Source organism: Hylobates moloch, unplaced genomic scaffold (genome assembly GCF_009828535.3).
Source record: "Hylobates moloch isolate HMO894 unplaced genomic scaffold, HMol_V3 SCAFFOLD_19, whole genome shotgun sequence".
NCBI classification, from domain to species: Eukaryota; Metazoa; Chordata; class Mammalia; order Primates; family Hylobatidae; genus Hylobates; species Hylobates moloch.
Window position 1 is genome coordinate 16,330,124 of NW_026652294.1, and position 16,965 is coordinate 16,347,088.

The window sequence follows — 16,965 nt, forward strand, 5'->3', positions numbered from 1 at the left end:
TCCACGACACTCTCGATTGAGTGTCCAAGGAAGTGTCCCTTTCTCTTTGTTCCCACGGCAAGTTGCATGTTCCTCTCCTCTTCTTCATTGAGTCTGTGGTGGAGCTGGTTGTTGACGTGGGTCTTCCTCTCTGCATGAATGTTCCACTATGGTAGGTGTCCTGTCTCATTGTTGTGTGCATTTAAGGAATACATACTGCATTAAGCAGCCCTGCGAGGCAGGAAGGCAGCATAAAATATTATCTGTATTTACAGTTGAGGCCAGAGAGGTGGCACCGGCCCAAGGCCACACAGCAAGGAGTTTCTGCATTCATCCACATGGCAGATCTGTCTAGCGGGTGCTTACTGCGTTTGGGTGTTGGATTCAGCAGTGAACAGGACAGAAGGAAGCCCAGGAGCTTGCTTTCTGTCTACTGTACCACACTGCCCAGGTGGACACTCCACCTAGTCACCTAGGTGCATGTCCGTCCTGCCGCATGACCTCATTAGAAACCCCCAGAGATCTTTAAGCTTTTGTCATGATTTTTTTGCATGTGGATTCTCTATGTATTAGTTGATTGAATAAGTGAATCAAATGAGCTTGAAAAATTCTACATTATTATAGCAGCTGCTTTCAAAGAATCTTTTTTTTTGAGATGGAGTCTCACTGTGTTGCCCAGGCGGGAGTGCAGTGGCACGATCTCAGCTCACTGCAACCTCTGCCTCCTGGGTTCAAGTGATTCTTGTGCCTCAGCCTCCCTAGTAGCTGGGATTACAGGCACACACCACCACGCCCGGCTAAGTTTTGTATTTTAAGTAGAGACAGGGTTTCACTGTTTTGGCCAGGCTGGTCTCAAACTCCTGACCTCAGGTGATCTACTCGCCTCAGCCTCCCAAAGTGCAGGGATTACAGGCATGAGCCACCACGCTTGGCCCAAAGAATCTTTCTTAACAGTGGAAGCCAGCTACGTTGATAGTTTTATTTAACTCAAAACCAACGGCCGCAAGTAGAAAGAGAAAGGACATGTTCACCTGTGTTCTCCAGGATGGGGGTGGGGATGGAAAAAAACAAACAGAGGGGCTGCTTGCATACATCAGTGGTGAGGCAGGAATAGGGCTTCCAGTGTCTGGGCTGAGGCTGCTGGGGTGTCTGAACTGAAGCCTTGGCGTGCCCAAGGCCATTGGAGATTGGTTAGGTCAACTCCTGGCAGACTGGGCACAGAGAACTCAAATGGCTCACCCAAGGTCACACTTCCACCTTCTTTCTTACTTTTAGCACCCAGTGATTTAGGTTGGAAGGATGGAGTCCCTTGTGCAAGCCAGCATGGGGAGATGGGGTTTACAGCTTTGAGGTGGCATTATCAATGTCTGCTTAATTAATAAGGGGGGGTTCTCTGTTTGTTTGCTTCTTGTAGCCCCCTTGACCTCACCAGGAAGGCAGCTAAGGGGGAAATGGAGCAGGGCATTGAAGCCACACGGGGCTGAGTCTGACTCTAGGTTTTGTGCCTTGTCTGAGCCCCATTTCCCCCACCTATAAAATGAGTATGTATGTGCCTCATGAAATTATTGCAAGGACTGAGTGAGAACACACGCGCTTACTAGCAGGCCCTCGGTCTATGCAGCTTTATGGTGCAGGTGATGACTTGGACACTCCCAGCCTAGAACTTGGCCCACGGAAAGGTTTACATCAGCCCTCGTTGTCTGGGAGTGGAAATGCTCTCAACGTTTCGACCAAAGATCTGAGAGTAGAATAAATTCTGTCTTTAAGGTGCTAGCTGTTCATTTTCCAGACAAACCCACAAATAAGTAAAAAGAGAAACGGAGGGAGGGAGGGAGAGGATTCTCTGGGAGAACAGGGAGAAATAAAAGATCCATATGGATGTTTGCGGGGAAGGGGAGAAGGCAAATAATTGAGGCATTACATTTTGGGTTGAAAGAAGATGTTTTTGGTCAACCTATTTACTTTCAGTTTCATCATTTCCTGAGAGTCCTAATTTAGCCTCTGGTTGTGTCCCGCTCGATTATGGCCTAAAAAGGCAACTGCTTGGGTTTCTTGGAGTTGGACTGGCACCCGCAGGAAGCCGGCGGGAAGGAAAGCGCTGGGGGATGGCCTCAGCCTGATCCAATCTCATCTCCAGGGGCGAGAGCTGCTTGCTTCCTTCTGAACCTCTTGCTGGCCTGCCCATTCCCACAGGAGCTCGGGACTTTCTGAGCCACGGAGATCTTTCGTGTGTGTGTGTGTGTGTGTGTGTGTGTGTGTGTGTGTGTGTTTAAGTGGTAGATGATGCTGATTGGTTGCTTTCACATGTATATCCTGCTCAAATGGCAGTGCATGTCGATTCAGCCCATTTGGAAAACAATTGGGTGGGACATCCCAGGACTGTAGAAATGTTTGTATGTTCTTTGCTCCCATAATTCCACTTCTGGGAATGTATCTCAAGGTGGTAGTACACTAGGGCCGGGCGCGGTGGCTCACGCCTGTAAGCCCAGCACTTTGGGAGGCCGAGGCAGGCAGATCACCTGAGGTCAGGAGTTTGAGACCAGCCTGGCCAACATGGTGAAACCCCATTTCTACTAAAACTACAAAAATTAACTAGGTATGGTGGCGGATGCCTGTAATACCAGCTACTCGGGAGGCTGAGGTGGGAGAATCGCTTGAACCCAGGAGGCGGAGGTTGCAGTGAGCTGAGATTGTGCCATTGGACTCTAGCCTGGGTGACAGAGCAAGACTTCATCTCAAAAAACAAAAACCAAGCAAAATCCTAGCCCTACAGGAAAACAGTCATAGTAAGTAAGGAAAATACAAAATCTGAAACTCTGTCCTCTGCATGATAGTTAAAAATCAAGTGTTTCCATGAACCAGGTCCAGAAAGGACCACGAAAAGAAAGAGAAAACTGATTTTGCGAGGGGGGAGGGATGATGGGGGGAGTTCAAGAATTTAGGGGATTATTTTTCTTTTATTTTCAAAAACTTTTATATTATGGGCAGTTTTAAAAAGTTTCTTCCGGGCACGGTGGCTCATGCCTGTAATCCCAGCACTTTGGGAGTCCAAGGCGGGCAGATCACCTGAGGTCAAGAGTTCAAGACCAGCCTGACCTAAAACCCCATCTCTACTAAAAATACAGAAATTAGCCGGCTGTGGTGGCGGGCACCTGTAGTCCCAGCTACTCGGGAGGCTGAGACAGAAGAATTGCTTGAACCTGGGAGGTGGAGGTTGCAGTGAGCTGAGATCTCGCCGTTGCACTCCAGCCTGGGCAACAGAGCGAGACTCTGTCTCAAAAAAAAAAGTTTCAAAGAAGCCGTTTAACAGCCCCAGGACAGAGTAGGGAGGAGTGGCTGCATGCTGGCTGCTGTGTTTGATAGGCTGCTTCCCGGGTATCCCGCTGTCGTGCCCCTTATTGAATTTTTAGCAGCTCTTCACTATCCCCCATTCATAAATGAGGCATATGGATTATAGATAAGGTGGTTTAACCCACATGCATCCTGGAGAGGTCTGAGTATTAACCTGACTGAACACACTTATACACACACATGAAAACACACACACACACACGCCCCCAGGGGCACAGGATACAGGTGGAAACAGCAGCTCTGCTGCAGCCCTGTGGCCCCCCATCATTGAATGTGGCTAATCCTGCCCAGGTGGGCGAGGGGGCTTTCATAGAAACTCCACTGTTTATCCTGACCTTTGTGGCTCTCCCTGCTGGTCTAACCCGTGTATTGATCTTGGCGCTGCTGCTAACCCACGTCATTCTAGCAGAGTTGCGGAAACCAAATAGCCCTGTCCTTGGCCAGGCTGAGCAGAGCCCAGCCTTGCTTAATGAAAAGTTCTGGGAGGGAGGTGCCCAGCAAGCGGGGGCTCTGACCTTCGGCTGGAGCCTTGGTCCTTGGAGGCGGGGGGTGTCCCTGGCGGGATGCATTCTCTCTTCCTCTTGCAGGAACTATGGCTTGGTGGCCAGGCCTCTGCTAGTCTTCAAGTGGACACCACTGGTCTGTGACTGTCCCCTGCCCTCCCACCAAGGCCTGAAAGTCGGGCAGCGTGAGGTTCTGAGGGCAGTTGGTTGGGTGGAATTCCTCCCTGCCAGCTGGTGCGATGTTTGTGACCCTCCAGAGCAGATTTCCAGGGCAGTCTGAGTGCCTGGGTCCTGCAGCCTGAGGGTGCCCATGGGCTGCCGAGAAGCCAGGCTACCAGATGGGTTCTTTGCTATTAGGGTTGGCATTGCTGGGGCGAAGCAGAGTTTGAGGACGGTCAGAGCTCATTCTGCCATTGCTGATGGGCTGCAAGCTTGCTGCCGACAGTAGCGGGCTGAGGGAGTAAATCTTGAGTTGTAACGTGCCTGCTTTTTGACGGGCCATGTGGTCCACACTGGGAAGGCTCACTCAGCCTTCCTGCCTACCCGATAACATCCGGCAAATATTTGTTGAACGCTCTGGAATGCATTCCTCTCCACTCCCCACATCACACTTATCCCGTGGGGACAGTTAGGGTCCAGCTCCAGTGCTGGCCTGGCTTCCGAGGGACCCCAGGCACAATTGTTCTGGGAGGAGGCCAGGCACAGGGGCCAGGCGTCCCTGGGTTAGCGTCCCACTCCATGCCTGGGCTGGGCAACTCTGGGCAAGTGACTTGCCCTTTCTGAGTCTGTTTCCTAGTTTATGAATTGGGGATGATGAGACAGCTCTTTCCCAGGATGGTTGCCAGTTAGGTGAGGTGGTGAATAAACTGAGCTTGGTGCTGGGAGGTAGTTAGTAACCATCCCCTGCCCCTTCTGCTCTTGGTAGGAGTCTCGTGAGGGGCACCGATGTCCTCAGATGCCTTCATTGGTGGGGTCAGCAGCACACTTAGGATTTGGGGGTATGGGGTTCAAGTGAGTCTCTCTGCTATTCATGGAGTTATCCTTCGTGGGTTTGGGGTCTATGAAAAGGCTGAGAACCTGCAGCCCCTGAGACCTGTGTTCTGTGATTGCTGCAAGGTCTTGAGCAGGGCAGGGATGCGATGGGGAGACTTTGGGGAGCTTGGGTGCTAGACGCTACGGGTGCCTGTTGACTAGTTAGTGGTTAGACACATGGTAGGGAGGCAAAGAACAACTAGGATTTACCTGGCAGGGAGAAACCTTGGATTTGCTTGAATGGACTGGCCAGGGTGGAAGTGCAGACAGTTGAAAATAAGCTGGTGGTGCCCTGGGGGCTGCTCCTGGCGTAGACCCTAGACCTCAGACCCGCAGCAAAGACGAGGGGCGGCCAGGCAGTTCACAGCCACTGTTCCTGTCTTGTTTGCTCTGACTCACTCTGAGCCCGGCCTGCTCTCAGGGTGGTCCTTGCAGAGTAGATGTGCCCCCTGGCCCCCACAAGGGTCTGTGGGGTTTGCCTGTGTTGGGAATGTCAACAGAGCCACCGGTCGGGGAACCTGGTGACACTGCCAAGCTCTGTTCCTGGGACTTGTGTCCCTCCTGGCAAAAGGGAGCCAGCAAAAAAGGTTTTTTTCCTGGAAAACAGCCCCTCCTGGAGTGAGTTCAGGGGAGCCCCTCGGCCTTGACTGAAAACCACTAATGAGCCCAGATGAAAAGTTCTGGGCAGCCTAGACTTTTCCCTTTGTTCTTTCCCTCCCATGCCCCCAGCCTCCTTGGGATCCAAGTCCCTCTTGGAATCTGGAAGCACGAAAGCCCATGGTGTTCTGTATTTGGATCTAGGGACTTCCTGGATTGCAGGGGCCTGAGGGGAGGGGGCTTGATCTCACAGAGGGAAAAAAACCTTCCTGATCTTCCTTGATTTCCCAGCGGGAGCTGGGCAGTGAGCTTCTGGGCTGCCTCCTCTGGTGGCCACAAGCTGAGTCTGTTTTACACTAGAGTAGTCACCTCAGGTGATCCCAGCCTGCGCCTCTGAGCAGGAATAACGATGGTATTAGCCATGGAAAGGCCATAGGACTGGATGACTATGGAGAAGCCCCTTACATCCAGGGAGCTTGTTTCCTCATCTGTAAATTGGTGGTAATAATATATACCTTACCTGGTTTACAGAGTTGTTACGACAAAGACCTTTCGAGATAGCGAAATATGTGTGAAAACATTTCATAAACTATAAAACCATACAGATATATAAGGCATTATTATTTTATGTCTTTTTTTTGAGACGGAGTTTTGCTCTTATTGCCCAGGCTGGAGTGCCATGGCACAATCTCGGCTCACCACAACCTCTGCCTCCTGGGTTCAAGTGATTCTCCTGCCTCGGCCTCCTGAGCAGCTAGGATTGCAGGCATGCACCACCATGCCTGGCTAATTTTGTATTTTTAGTAGAGGTGGGGTTTCTCCATGTTGGTCAGGCTGGTCTCAAACTCCTGACCTCAGGTGATCTGCCCGCCTCGGCCTCCCAAAGTGCTAGGATTACAGGCCTGAGCCGGCGTCCCTGACCTATTTTATATCTTCATTTTGCAAATGAGTTTTGAAAAAAGCAAACACACATGAACTTAAGTTCTCTTGGCCCATGAATTGTGAGGGTCACTTTTGACCTTAGTGTCCCCAAAGGGAAGCACTCTTAGCATTTTCCATGTTTCTTGGAACCTGGCATCTTTTCTCTTTGCTTTTTCTGGGCTGTATTATCAAGATGGAATTAAAATCTGGTGGCAACATGTATTGATGTTTTATTTTCTTCTCTTGTCTTGGTTGACTTCATGAACTAATAACAAGTTGTTTAAACTGGAAACTTCCACTATGTGGGGTTGTAGTCAGTTGTGTTTTTTGGCTGATTAGAAACCTGTTTTTGTTGGAAATCCTCCTAAACTGTGTGGCTACTTTGCTACCTTTGTATCTGTAGCATAGCGACTTGAATTGCATCTGTCTTTGAGACTCTTGTTATGTTCATTTGGCACAATAGTTTTCTTGATTGTGTATTGACCCTAGGGCGATACACCTTACCATTAGTTGCTAACAAAATCCCTGCTATCACCTTGTTTTTCTGTTGCCCAGGCTGGAGTGCAGTGGTGTGAGCTGGCTTACTGCAACCTCCACCTCCTGGGTTCAAGTGATTCTCCTGCCTCAGCCTCCCGAGTAGCTAGGATGACAGGTGTGCACCACCACGTGTGGTTAATTTTTTTATTTTTAGTAGAGACGGGGTTTCACCAGGTTGGCCAGGCTGGTCTTGAACTCCTGACCTCAGGTGATCCGCCTGCCTTGGCCTCCCAAAGTTCTGGGATTACAGGCATGAGCCACTGTCCTGAGCCCAGCTTGTTTTTTCAGTGATGTACATCTTTATCACAAAAGCGTGGAGCAAGAAAATTGTGCAGCCTGGTTATATAGAGTTTTACTGCGTCTTAATCCTATACAGTTTGCAAAGAGAAGAGGTGTGAGCATGAGTGATCTTGTGTGGCTGACATAGTTGTATGTAATGTGTTGCCTTTTTCTTCCCCCCTTAGGTCCTGGCTATAAGTCACCATGGCACAGCAAGCTGCCGATAAGTATCTCTATGTGGATAAAAACTTCATCAATAACCCGCTGGCCCAGGCCGACTGGGCTGCCAAGAAGCTGGTATGGGTGCCTTCCGACAAGAGTGGCTTCGAGCCAGCCAGCCTCAAGGAGGAGGTGGGCGAAGAGGCTATCGTGGAGCTGGTGGAGAACGGGAAGAAGGTGAAGGTGAACAAGGATGACATCCAGAAGATGAACCCGCCCAAGTTCTCCAAGGTGGAGGACATGGCAGAGCTCACGTGCCTCAATGAAGCCTCGGTGCTGCACAACCTCAAGGAGCGTTACTACTCAGGGCTTATCTACGTAAGTGGCTGCTGTGGCACCCCACAGGATAGGTCTGCGGGCTCCGAGGTGGGGGCGGGCCGGGTCTTCCCATCACCCTCATGTGCCTGGGCCCTGGCTCTCTGTTTGAGAAGGGGGCTTGAAGGAGTGCTGGAGCGACATCCTTGAACTTTGACATCTGAACATCCTAGTGGGATGTTCTTACAGCATTATTCTGTTCCCTTTGCAGCCAAAAACAAAACAGGAAGCCTGTTTTAGAACATATGTAGGGAGAAGAACATGGCCCTGTCTGAGGGATGCCCACCCACTGGCCTTCATCCTCAAGTTTTGGTGGAGATATGAAGGTTCAGGTCAATGTTGTAGATTCCTTCTTTTTTAATTTTTTTTTTTGAGACGGAGTCTTGCTCTGTTGCCCATGCTGGAGTACAGTGGTGTGATCTTGGCTCACTGTAACCTCTGTCTCCCGGGTTCAAACGATTTTCCTGCCTCAGCCTCCTGAGTAGCTGAGATTATAGGCACCTGCCATAATGCCTGGCTAATTTTTGTATTTTTGGTAGAGATGGGGTTTCACCCTGTTGGCCAGGCTGGTCTTGAATGCCTGACCTCAGGTAATCCACCTGCCTTGGCCTCCCAAAGTGCTGGCATTACAGGTGCGAGCCACTGCGCCTGGCCTCTTTTTTAAAATTTTAATTATTTTTAATAATATCTTTAAAAAATCTTCTTTTTTAACATTTTATTTTTTAAATATCTTTTAAAATTGTTTAAAATAAAATATCTTAATTATTTAAAATATTTTAAAAAATATCTTTTAAGGCCGGGCGCTGTGGCTCACGCTTGTAATCCCAGCACTTTGGGAGGCCAAGGCGGGCGGATCACGAGGTCAGGAGATTGAGACCACGGTGAAACCCCGTCTCTACTAAAAATACAAAAAAATTAGCCAGGCGTGGTGGGGGGCGCCGGTAGTCCCAGCTACTCGGAGAGGCTGAGGTGGGAGAATGGCGGGAACCCGGGAGGCGGAGCTTGCAGTGAGCCGAGACTGCGCCACTGCATTCCAGCCTGGGCGACAGAGCAAGACTCCGTCTAAAAAAAAAAAAAAAAATCTTTTAAAATAAAATATTTTAAAAGATATTTTTAAAAATATTTTTATCTCTTTTGATTTCTTTCCAATAAGCCTTTTGCACTTTAAAAATGTAGATTCCTTCTAAAGTAGGGAGTGCCAGTTCCTGGTTTCCTGCTTTGTTCCTCTTGCATCACTGGATCTCCTCTCCCTTCACCATTTGCTCCAAGCCCATTTTTGGTATCTCTGCCATCTTACTATTTTTTTTTTTTTTTTTTTTTTTTTTGAGACAGGGTCTTTTTTAATTGGCCAGTCTGGTCTCGAACTCCTGACCTCGTGATCCTCCCACCTCAGCCTCCCAAAGTAGTTCTGTTGCCCAGACTGGAGTGCAGTGGCATGATCACAGCTCACTGCAGCTTCAAACTCTTAGGGTCAAGCGATCCTCCCACCTTAGCCTCTCTGGTGGCTGGGACTACAGGCCTGTGCCACCATGCCTGGCTAATTTTTAATATTTTTATTAGAGACAGAGTCTCATTATGTTGCCTAGGGCTGGTCTCGAACTCCTGAGCACAAGTGATTCTCCTGCTTGGGCCTCCCAAAGTGCTGGGATTACAGGGGCGAGCCACTGTGCCCGGCCCATCTTGTTCTTTACGGATGCTTGTTGGTGTGGCTTACTTCCCTAGGGAGTGTGCTTTGAGCAGAGGTGAGCCACCAAGAGTAAGACTTGCTCCAGGACTCTGTTCAGCACTTTAGTGCTGGTCCCTTGCCAGGCTTGACCAAGGGGAAGTGTATTAAGGGTCCAGAGAGCAGCATGTGCAAAGGGCCAGCACATGCAGCAGATCAGGGGCGTCATTTTCTTTCTTCTGGCAAGAAAGAAAATGCAGAAACACAGCCCATCACCAAGTTAGGAGACAGGGAGATGAGCATTTATGCATCCCGGAGGCAACGGGCTCTGGGGTCACAAAGTCCTGTCCAATATCAACCCCAAATTCCTCTGTTCAACTCAAAGATATTTCCTTCTGGTTTTGTCCCCAGTGGGAAAGAAATATCTGCTTGTTATTATTCCTAAAATAGCTCTTTATTTCTTTATGCCGCTCTAGCCACCTTGAACTTTGGGCTGAATAAAACAGTCCCCAAAATGTTTTTGACCTAGTGGAAAAAAGCCATGAAGAGGTTATTATAGGCTAGGCATGGTGGTGTATGCCTGCAATCCCAGGACCCTGGGAGGCCAAGACGAGAGGATTGCTTGAGCTCAGGAGTTTGAGACCAATCTGGGCAACATGGTGAAACCCCATCTCTACAAAAAATAAAAAAAATTAGCCGGGCATAGTGTGGCGTGCCTATAGTCCCAGCTACTTGTTGGAGGCAGAGGTGGGAGGATCACTTGAGCCTGGGGGGTCAAGGGTGCAGTCAGCCGAGATTGCACCACTGCACTCCAGCCTGGGCGAGAGAGTGAGACCCTGTCTCAAATAAAAAAAAGAAAAAAGATTATTATGACCTTCCCACTTTACAGATGGGAAGACCAACTTTCAGACTGAGGGATTTTGCTCATGATCACATATGTAATAAAAGCAGGTGGTGGCAGGCTTTACAGAGACAGGCTTTCTGTTACAGAGACAGCAACTCTCAAAGGGTCAGCTGTTTAATTTTCTGGATGATTTCAGACAGACTTGAGCACATTTCTACGGGGTAGACTCATGCTTCTGAGTGCCCTGCAATGTGCTAAAGCCTTCAGTGGAGCCATGGGCCATTTTATTTGCCTGGAATTCCTGACTAGGACTGCATTTCCTTGTTGATTGCTAAGTAAGTCTGTGACAACGAGGTCTTTATTTTCTGCCATCGATGCCCACCCTTTTGGGGATGAACCTGGCTCATCAAAGACCTATCAACAAGTAGATATGTGGAACAGTCTCCTTTAAACCCAATCTTCTTCTTCTTTTTTTTTTTTTTGAGACGGAGTCTCACTTTGTCGCCCAGGCTGGAGCGCAGTGGTGCAATCTCGGCTGACTGCACCCTTGACATCTTGGCTCATTGCAACCTCTGCCTCCCGGGTTCAAGCGATTCTCCTGCCTCAGCCTCCTGAGTAGCTGCGACTACAGGTGCCCACCAGCACGCCCGGCTAATTTTTGTATTTTTAGTAGAGATGGGGTTTCACCATATTGGCCAGGCTGGTCTCGAATTCCTGACCTCATGATCCGCCCACCTTGGCCTCCCAAAGTGCTGGGATTACAGGCATGAGCCACCGCACCCGGCCCCAGCCCAGCGTTCTAACACGGCAGGTGGGAAGAATTGAGGCCCAGAGATAGCAAGGAACTTAAGCAGGATCACAGCCAGGTGTTGGCCAAGCTGAGGCTGGAACTTGGGTTCTTGATTTTCAGACCTATTGTGTCTCATCTGTTACTTGGTGAGATTATCATGTGGACCAAATTAAAGGCCCCTGTCGCTAAGGAGTATTAACCACTGAAATTCAGAATTAGTGACTTGCAAATAAATGAATGGCAGACTGTGCTTTAAGGAAGCACAGTGTGTCTGTGGGGGTGACATGGGAGCCGCAGCCTCATTGTCTGGGATTGGGAGGCGCTCCTCTTGGCAGGCTTTATAGCTTATGTCACACCCACTCTGCTGTGCCACTAAGCTGAGATGGCCTCTGCTCAGTAAAGCAGAGCCCTTAAGTGCTACAGTTGGAGCCTCCAGGACCTGGTTCAAATCTCAGCTCTGCCCCTTACTGGCTGTGAGACATGGCTGTGTGGAGTCTCACTTCCTCATCTGCGAGGATTCCATGGGAACTTTTTTTTTTTTTTTTGAGACGGAGTCTTGCCCTGTCGCCCAGGCTGGAGTGCAGTGGCTCGATCTCGGCTCACTGCAACCTCTGCCTCTCAGGTTCACGCCATTCTCCTGCCTCAGCCTCCTGAGTAGCTGGGACTAGAGGCACCCACTACCACACCCGGCTAATTTTTTGTATTTTTAGTGGAGACGGGGTTTCACCGTGTTAGCCAGGATGGCCTCGATCTCCTGACCTTGTGATCCTCCCGCCTTGGCCTCCCAAAGTGCTAGGATTACAGGCGTGAATCACCACGCCCGGCGTCCATGGGAACTTTCTAAAGCACCCAGCCGGCACCTGGCTCAGGGCAAGGCCTGGGGGCCTGGACTCAGGCTGCTGATGTGTGTTACAAGTGAAAGTAACTCCTGTTTCTCTGCTTGGCTCTTTATTGGTGCCTTTTTAACTTGAGTCTCTTTTTGGGATCTGCTGGATATGAATTGAAACAAGTGGAGCACCTGAGCCTGCCTGAGCTTGCACAGGGCCTCTCCCTCCCACGAAAGGGAACCGTCATTATTCAGATACATTCAGTGTTAGTGGCTGCGTCTTTCCATTGCAAGCCACATGCAGAGGTTTTACTGTGGGTGGGCATGGTGGGTAGTGCCCACGCCTTTTCTCCAGAACTCTTTGGCTGGAGGCATTAACTCTCATTTTTGCTTCCTTGCTGTCACCTCTGGTGTGCAGTTCCTCCTGCCTCTCACCAGCCTTCTTCTAAGCATCATCACTAAGAGGCCCATTGGTGGCCTCTGCAGTCATTCTAGTGGAGACCCCAGCAGGTGCAGAGCTATTAGCATGTCAGCGCCCCTGGGCGGGGCCGCCTGGGCGGGAGGTGCTGCCTCATTTATGGTCTATCACTCCATTAAGCTTCCAAATCATGACCTCAGGAGCCTTCGTGCAGCCTGTTTGCCCAGCATTGTGGGCGGTGTGGCTAATTCTGAGCCACAGCTGCTCTGTCTTTTTCTTCAGGGGGTGAGGCCCTGGGATGGGGGCGGATGGGCACAAAGAGCCTCTGTGGCCTGTGAATGGAGCAGTGCCGTGCCGTGGCCACGCCGCGTGGGAGCAAAGCCACTTGCTCAATGTCTTGCCTCCACGAGCATCCAGTGAATCTCCTTCCTCCCACCTGAGCCTCAGTGCTCATTCCGCAGGGCTTAGCTCCATCATCACTGATTTGACGGGATTAGCCCAGAGAACTTTGAGCCCCCGTAGACCACTCCACAGGACCATCTGCCCACCCAGCTGTCAGCAAGACTTGTCCTAATGACTCGCAGTCCCCTTCTGCTGTCAGCACCAGCTGTTTCCAAACATCTGGCTCCATGGCACTCCCTTAGTGTGCGACCACGTGTCCTTGGTTTTCCTGGGCTGGATTTCCTAGAGTGTGGGTTTTCTCAAAGTCCAGAAACAAAGCTTGATTGTTTCTGAGCTCCTGGGGTGACCTTGCTGCTCCCTGGCCTTCTGTCTTGTCCCCACTCGACATTCACGCAGAGGAAAAACCAGAACAGGCTCCCGTGTCTCTTCCTCCTGAAATGCCTGGACCCGCAGGTTGCCAATACCGTGTTTACACTTCTTCAGCGCTTTCCTGGTCTCTTATGAAAAGAGTAGTTGGAGGGAAAACAAGTGACTAATTATCCCAGGAAGAAAGGAAATCAAGGGCCCTGCATCCCCTTTTCCAAGCAGCCAAACACGCTTGTCCATTTCTAAGCTCAGCTGCTCTTTTTTTTTTTTTTTTTTTTAAGAGACAGGGTCTGCCTCTGTCACCCAGGCTGGAGCACAGTGTTGCCATCATGGCTTACTGCAACCTCGAACTCCTGGCCTCAAGTGATCTTCTTATCTCAGCCTCTTGAGTAGCTGGGACTACAGGTGCATGCCACCACACCCAGCTAATTTTAATTTTAATTTTTTTATTTTTTGTAGCGATGGAAACTTGCTTTATTGCCCAGGCTGGTCTCGAACTCCTGGCCTCAAGCGATCCTCTCACCCTGGCCTCCCCAAGTGCTGGAATTCCAGGTGTGAGCCCCTGTGCCTGGCCTCAGCTGTTTTGAATGCATACCATTTTGTGGTTGGTGGGGCCCTCTGGGTTCTGCCTTTAGTCTAATTGCTGCTTGGAAATTCCCTGTGCCATAGCCTTTGGCCAGTGCCTGTGAAGAGCCTTCTCTTCATGACTGGTTCCTGTGTGGACCCTGTCTTGGGGTTCAGCCACAAGATCCATCCCCAGTTTTGGAGCGACTGGAGAGGGCACAGGTGGAGGGGGCTGAGTTGACCCCATAGTGCATGCAGTCCCTCAGATGGTGGCTGCTTCATGAACAATGAAGGTGCAGGCCACTTGTGATGGAGAAAACAAAAGGTTGGAAGGAGCTCGGAGAACTGGCCTCCATGACCAAGGAGGTTGGCATTGGAGACCCGCGTCTGCTCCTAGCTCTACCCAATGCCTCGTGACCTTCCATCGTCACTTCACAGAGGCAGGGCCACAGGTGATGTGGTGCGTGGAGCCCCAGCCTCACTTTGCCGGGCCCCTCAGGCCCATTTTCTTAGAAAGAGGGTACTTGGGTCACTCCAGTTGCTTAAAGAGAGTTGCTTCCCTCAACTGAGCACCTGCCACCCTGGGTGGTCTTGGGAGTCTTGTGCAGCTATTAGGAGTTGTTGTTGGGGAGAGGGATCTTGGGAGAAAAAGTAACAGGAAATTTATTAGGAAAAGAATTAGTAGTCACAAGGTAAAGTATATTTCCCTGAAGACACGGAGGTAGTCACAAGGTAAGGTGTATTTACCTGAAGAGACGAGGAAGGACAGATGTGTATAAACTGTCGCTGTTGGAAATGGTTCTCCTGACCTACTCAGAGCTACTCTCCAAGGCGATGCTGCGTGCTGTGCTAAGTGCTTTGTTTAATCCTCATAACCACCCAATGAGGTCTAGAGCTCTTCCTGTCCCCGTTTTTCATATCGAGAAATGGAGGGGGAGAGAGGTTAAGAACCTTACCCTTGCTGAGATTTGAACTCAGGACATCTGACTCTGGGGGTCTTATTTGAACTTGATCAAGTCACACTTGGAGTATTGGGTATATTTTAGGTACCTCACATTAAGGATGTTGATTAATTGGGTTCCCCTCCAGAGAAGAAGTCTTGGAGAAAGCTCACAGGGGATGTGAAATAGTCTTAAAGTGTTTGAGGGATTTGCATGTGAATGTCTCTAGAAGATTCCAGCGAAAGAGGTGTCTGTCTGGGACCCACTATCCCACAAAAGATCTAATTGGTTTAGGACGCAGTGCGTTTTTCCAGTGCTAGAAAGGTGTAAGCTTCACTGTCTCTCAGCGTCCTTCGGTATGGAATGATTTGTGTTTCTACAGTTTGCTGTGCTGCCGCTGATCCCTTTTCTGTTTGTGCCTCTCTCATGATGACAAAGACATCTCTCATTGTCCTCAGATCTGAGTTTTGTAACTGGACTTCTGCTGTCCGCTTGGCCGCGGACCTTGCCTGGTGGATACGCACACTCACTGACCTACGAGGCTGGAGCACTCCTGCAGTGGAGAAGGAGGATCTTCACTTACAGGGCAGAAGGAGGATGCTGGTGCTCCACAGCTGCAGCAGGGCTGCGGGAGCTGGGCCACTGGGAGCGAGGGCCGTCAGGGAGTGCCTTCACATCAGGCTGACTCAGGGATCCTTTGAAGCCGCAGATATTTTGCTGCAAAGTTTGTACACTACTGAGAATCAGACTTCCTAACCCGTTCCTATTTGCCGCTCTTTTCTTTAGACCTATTCGGGCCTGTTCTGTGTGGTCATCAATCCCTACAAGAACCTGCCCATCTACTCTGAAGAGATTGTGGAAATGTACAAGGGCAAGAAGAGGCACGAGATGCCCCCTCACATCTACGCCATCACAGACACCGCCTACAGGAGTATGATGCAAGGTGGGTGACGTATTGTGAGCCCACCTGGGGCTGAGTCTTCACCTGGGGCCTCATTGACACCTTTGCAGGTGCTAAGTCACATTTGGTGCCACATTGATCTAGTGGCTGGTGATGGGCAGTGCATCATGGAGGTCTGTAGACCTCTGTACGAAAGCCAGGGCCAATGGCTATCCAGAGGACATATTTATATGTTGATAGAATGTTCTAGAAGCTTTAAAATATACATTTCCTAATTTTTCTCTCAATTTCTCATACTTTTCAAGAGCTCTTGTGCCTGCCCCCTCTGCCTTCTTTTAGGCCCCTTCTTCTTCTTCTTGTTCTTCCCTTCCCTTTGTGTTTTTCTGTCTTCCTCTCTTGCTCCTTCCCCACAGTCTAGAAACACGTTTGAGTTCTTCCCATCTCTACACAAACAGATGCAGAGCCTCGGGTGGCTTCTGCCCCCTTGTCACTCTGGCTTCTGTGCCCCTTCTGTTCCATCGCAGTGAAGCTTTGTGGAGGAAGTGTCTGTGCTCACTGCGTCCATCCCCACCTCCTGGTCACTCCCCTCGCCCTGGCTATCTGTCCCCACCCCTTCTCCAGACTGGCCGACAGAGGTCACCTATGACCTGTGTGTTGCTAAGTCCACGGCTCTCAGGAGTTCCTACCTCACCTCTCCCCAGCATTGGACAGTCTCTACCACTCCCTTTCTTTCTTTCTTTTTTTTTTTTGAGATGGAATCTCGCTCTGTCACCCAGGCTGGAGTGTGCAGTGGCATGATCTTGGCTCACTGCAACCTCCGCTTCCCAGGTTCAAGCGATTCTCTTGCCTCAGCCCCCCTAGTAGCTGGGATTACAGGCTCGTGCCACCATGCACGGCTAATTTTTGTATTTTTAGTAGAGACGGGGTTTTGCCATGTTGGCCAGGCTGGTCTCGAACTCCTGACCTCAGGTGATCCACCCACCTTGGCCTCCCAAAGTGCTGGGATTACAGGCGTCAGCCACCGTGCCCAGCCACCTTTACTCTTAATAGAGACCCCCACCCTGTGCTTCCACCAGCCGGTCATCTTTCTGGGATGTAAATGTGATCAAATCACTTGATTTGAAATCTTGACAAATCATGGAAAGGCTCCTCATTCCCCCAGAGCTATTAGGTTAGTGCAAAAGTAATCGCGGTCTTTGCCATTACTTTTAATGGCAAAGACCGCGATTACTTTTGCACTAGCCTAATAACACTGAGACTCTGTGGTAGTGTACAGTACCCTTCAAAATTGGCCCCTTACCTACCTCTCCACCTTCCTAGCTATGTGGAACTCCTTACATTTCCCTAAAAGCCCTTTCTGCTTCAAAACACCCTACCTGCTCTATCTGCCTGCAATGCATGGCAAATCCCTACTCTTTTTTTAAAAACATGACTGAAGCATTAGGGCCTTCAAGGAGAATATCTGGGCTAGATTTGCATCAGAGCCCTGGTAGTGCTTTATTTGACTGCAGTGTTTA

At 49.9% G+C, this 16,965-nt stretch overlaps 1 protein-coding gene across 2 annotated transcripts in view; it reads left to right on the forward strand.

The window, feature by feature from the left end:
- MYH9 (myosin heavy chain 9) overlaps positions 1-16,965 on the forward strand; it is a 104,137-nt gene that overhangs the window by 29,775 nt on the left and 57,397 nt on the right. For both annotated transcript variants that reach the window (XM_032138751.3, XM_032138753.2), the window contains exons 2-3: positions 7,385-7,736; positions 15,334-15,490. In XM_032138751.3, the coding sequence (XP_031994642.1) occupies positions 7,404-7,736; positions 15,334-15,490 (490 nt within the window). In that variant the 5' untranslated portion in view covers positions 7,385-7,403. The remainder of the gene's footprint in view (positions 1-7,384; positions 7,737-15,333; positions 15,491-16,965) is intronic.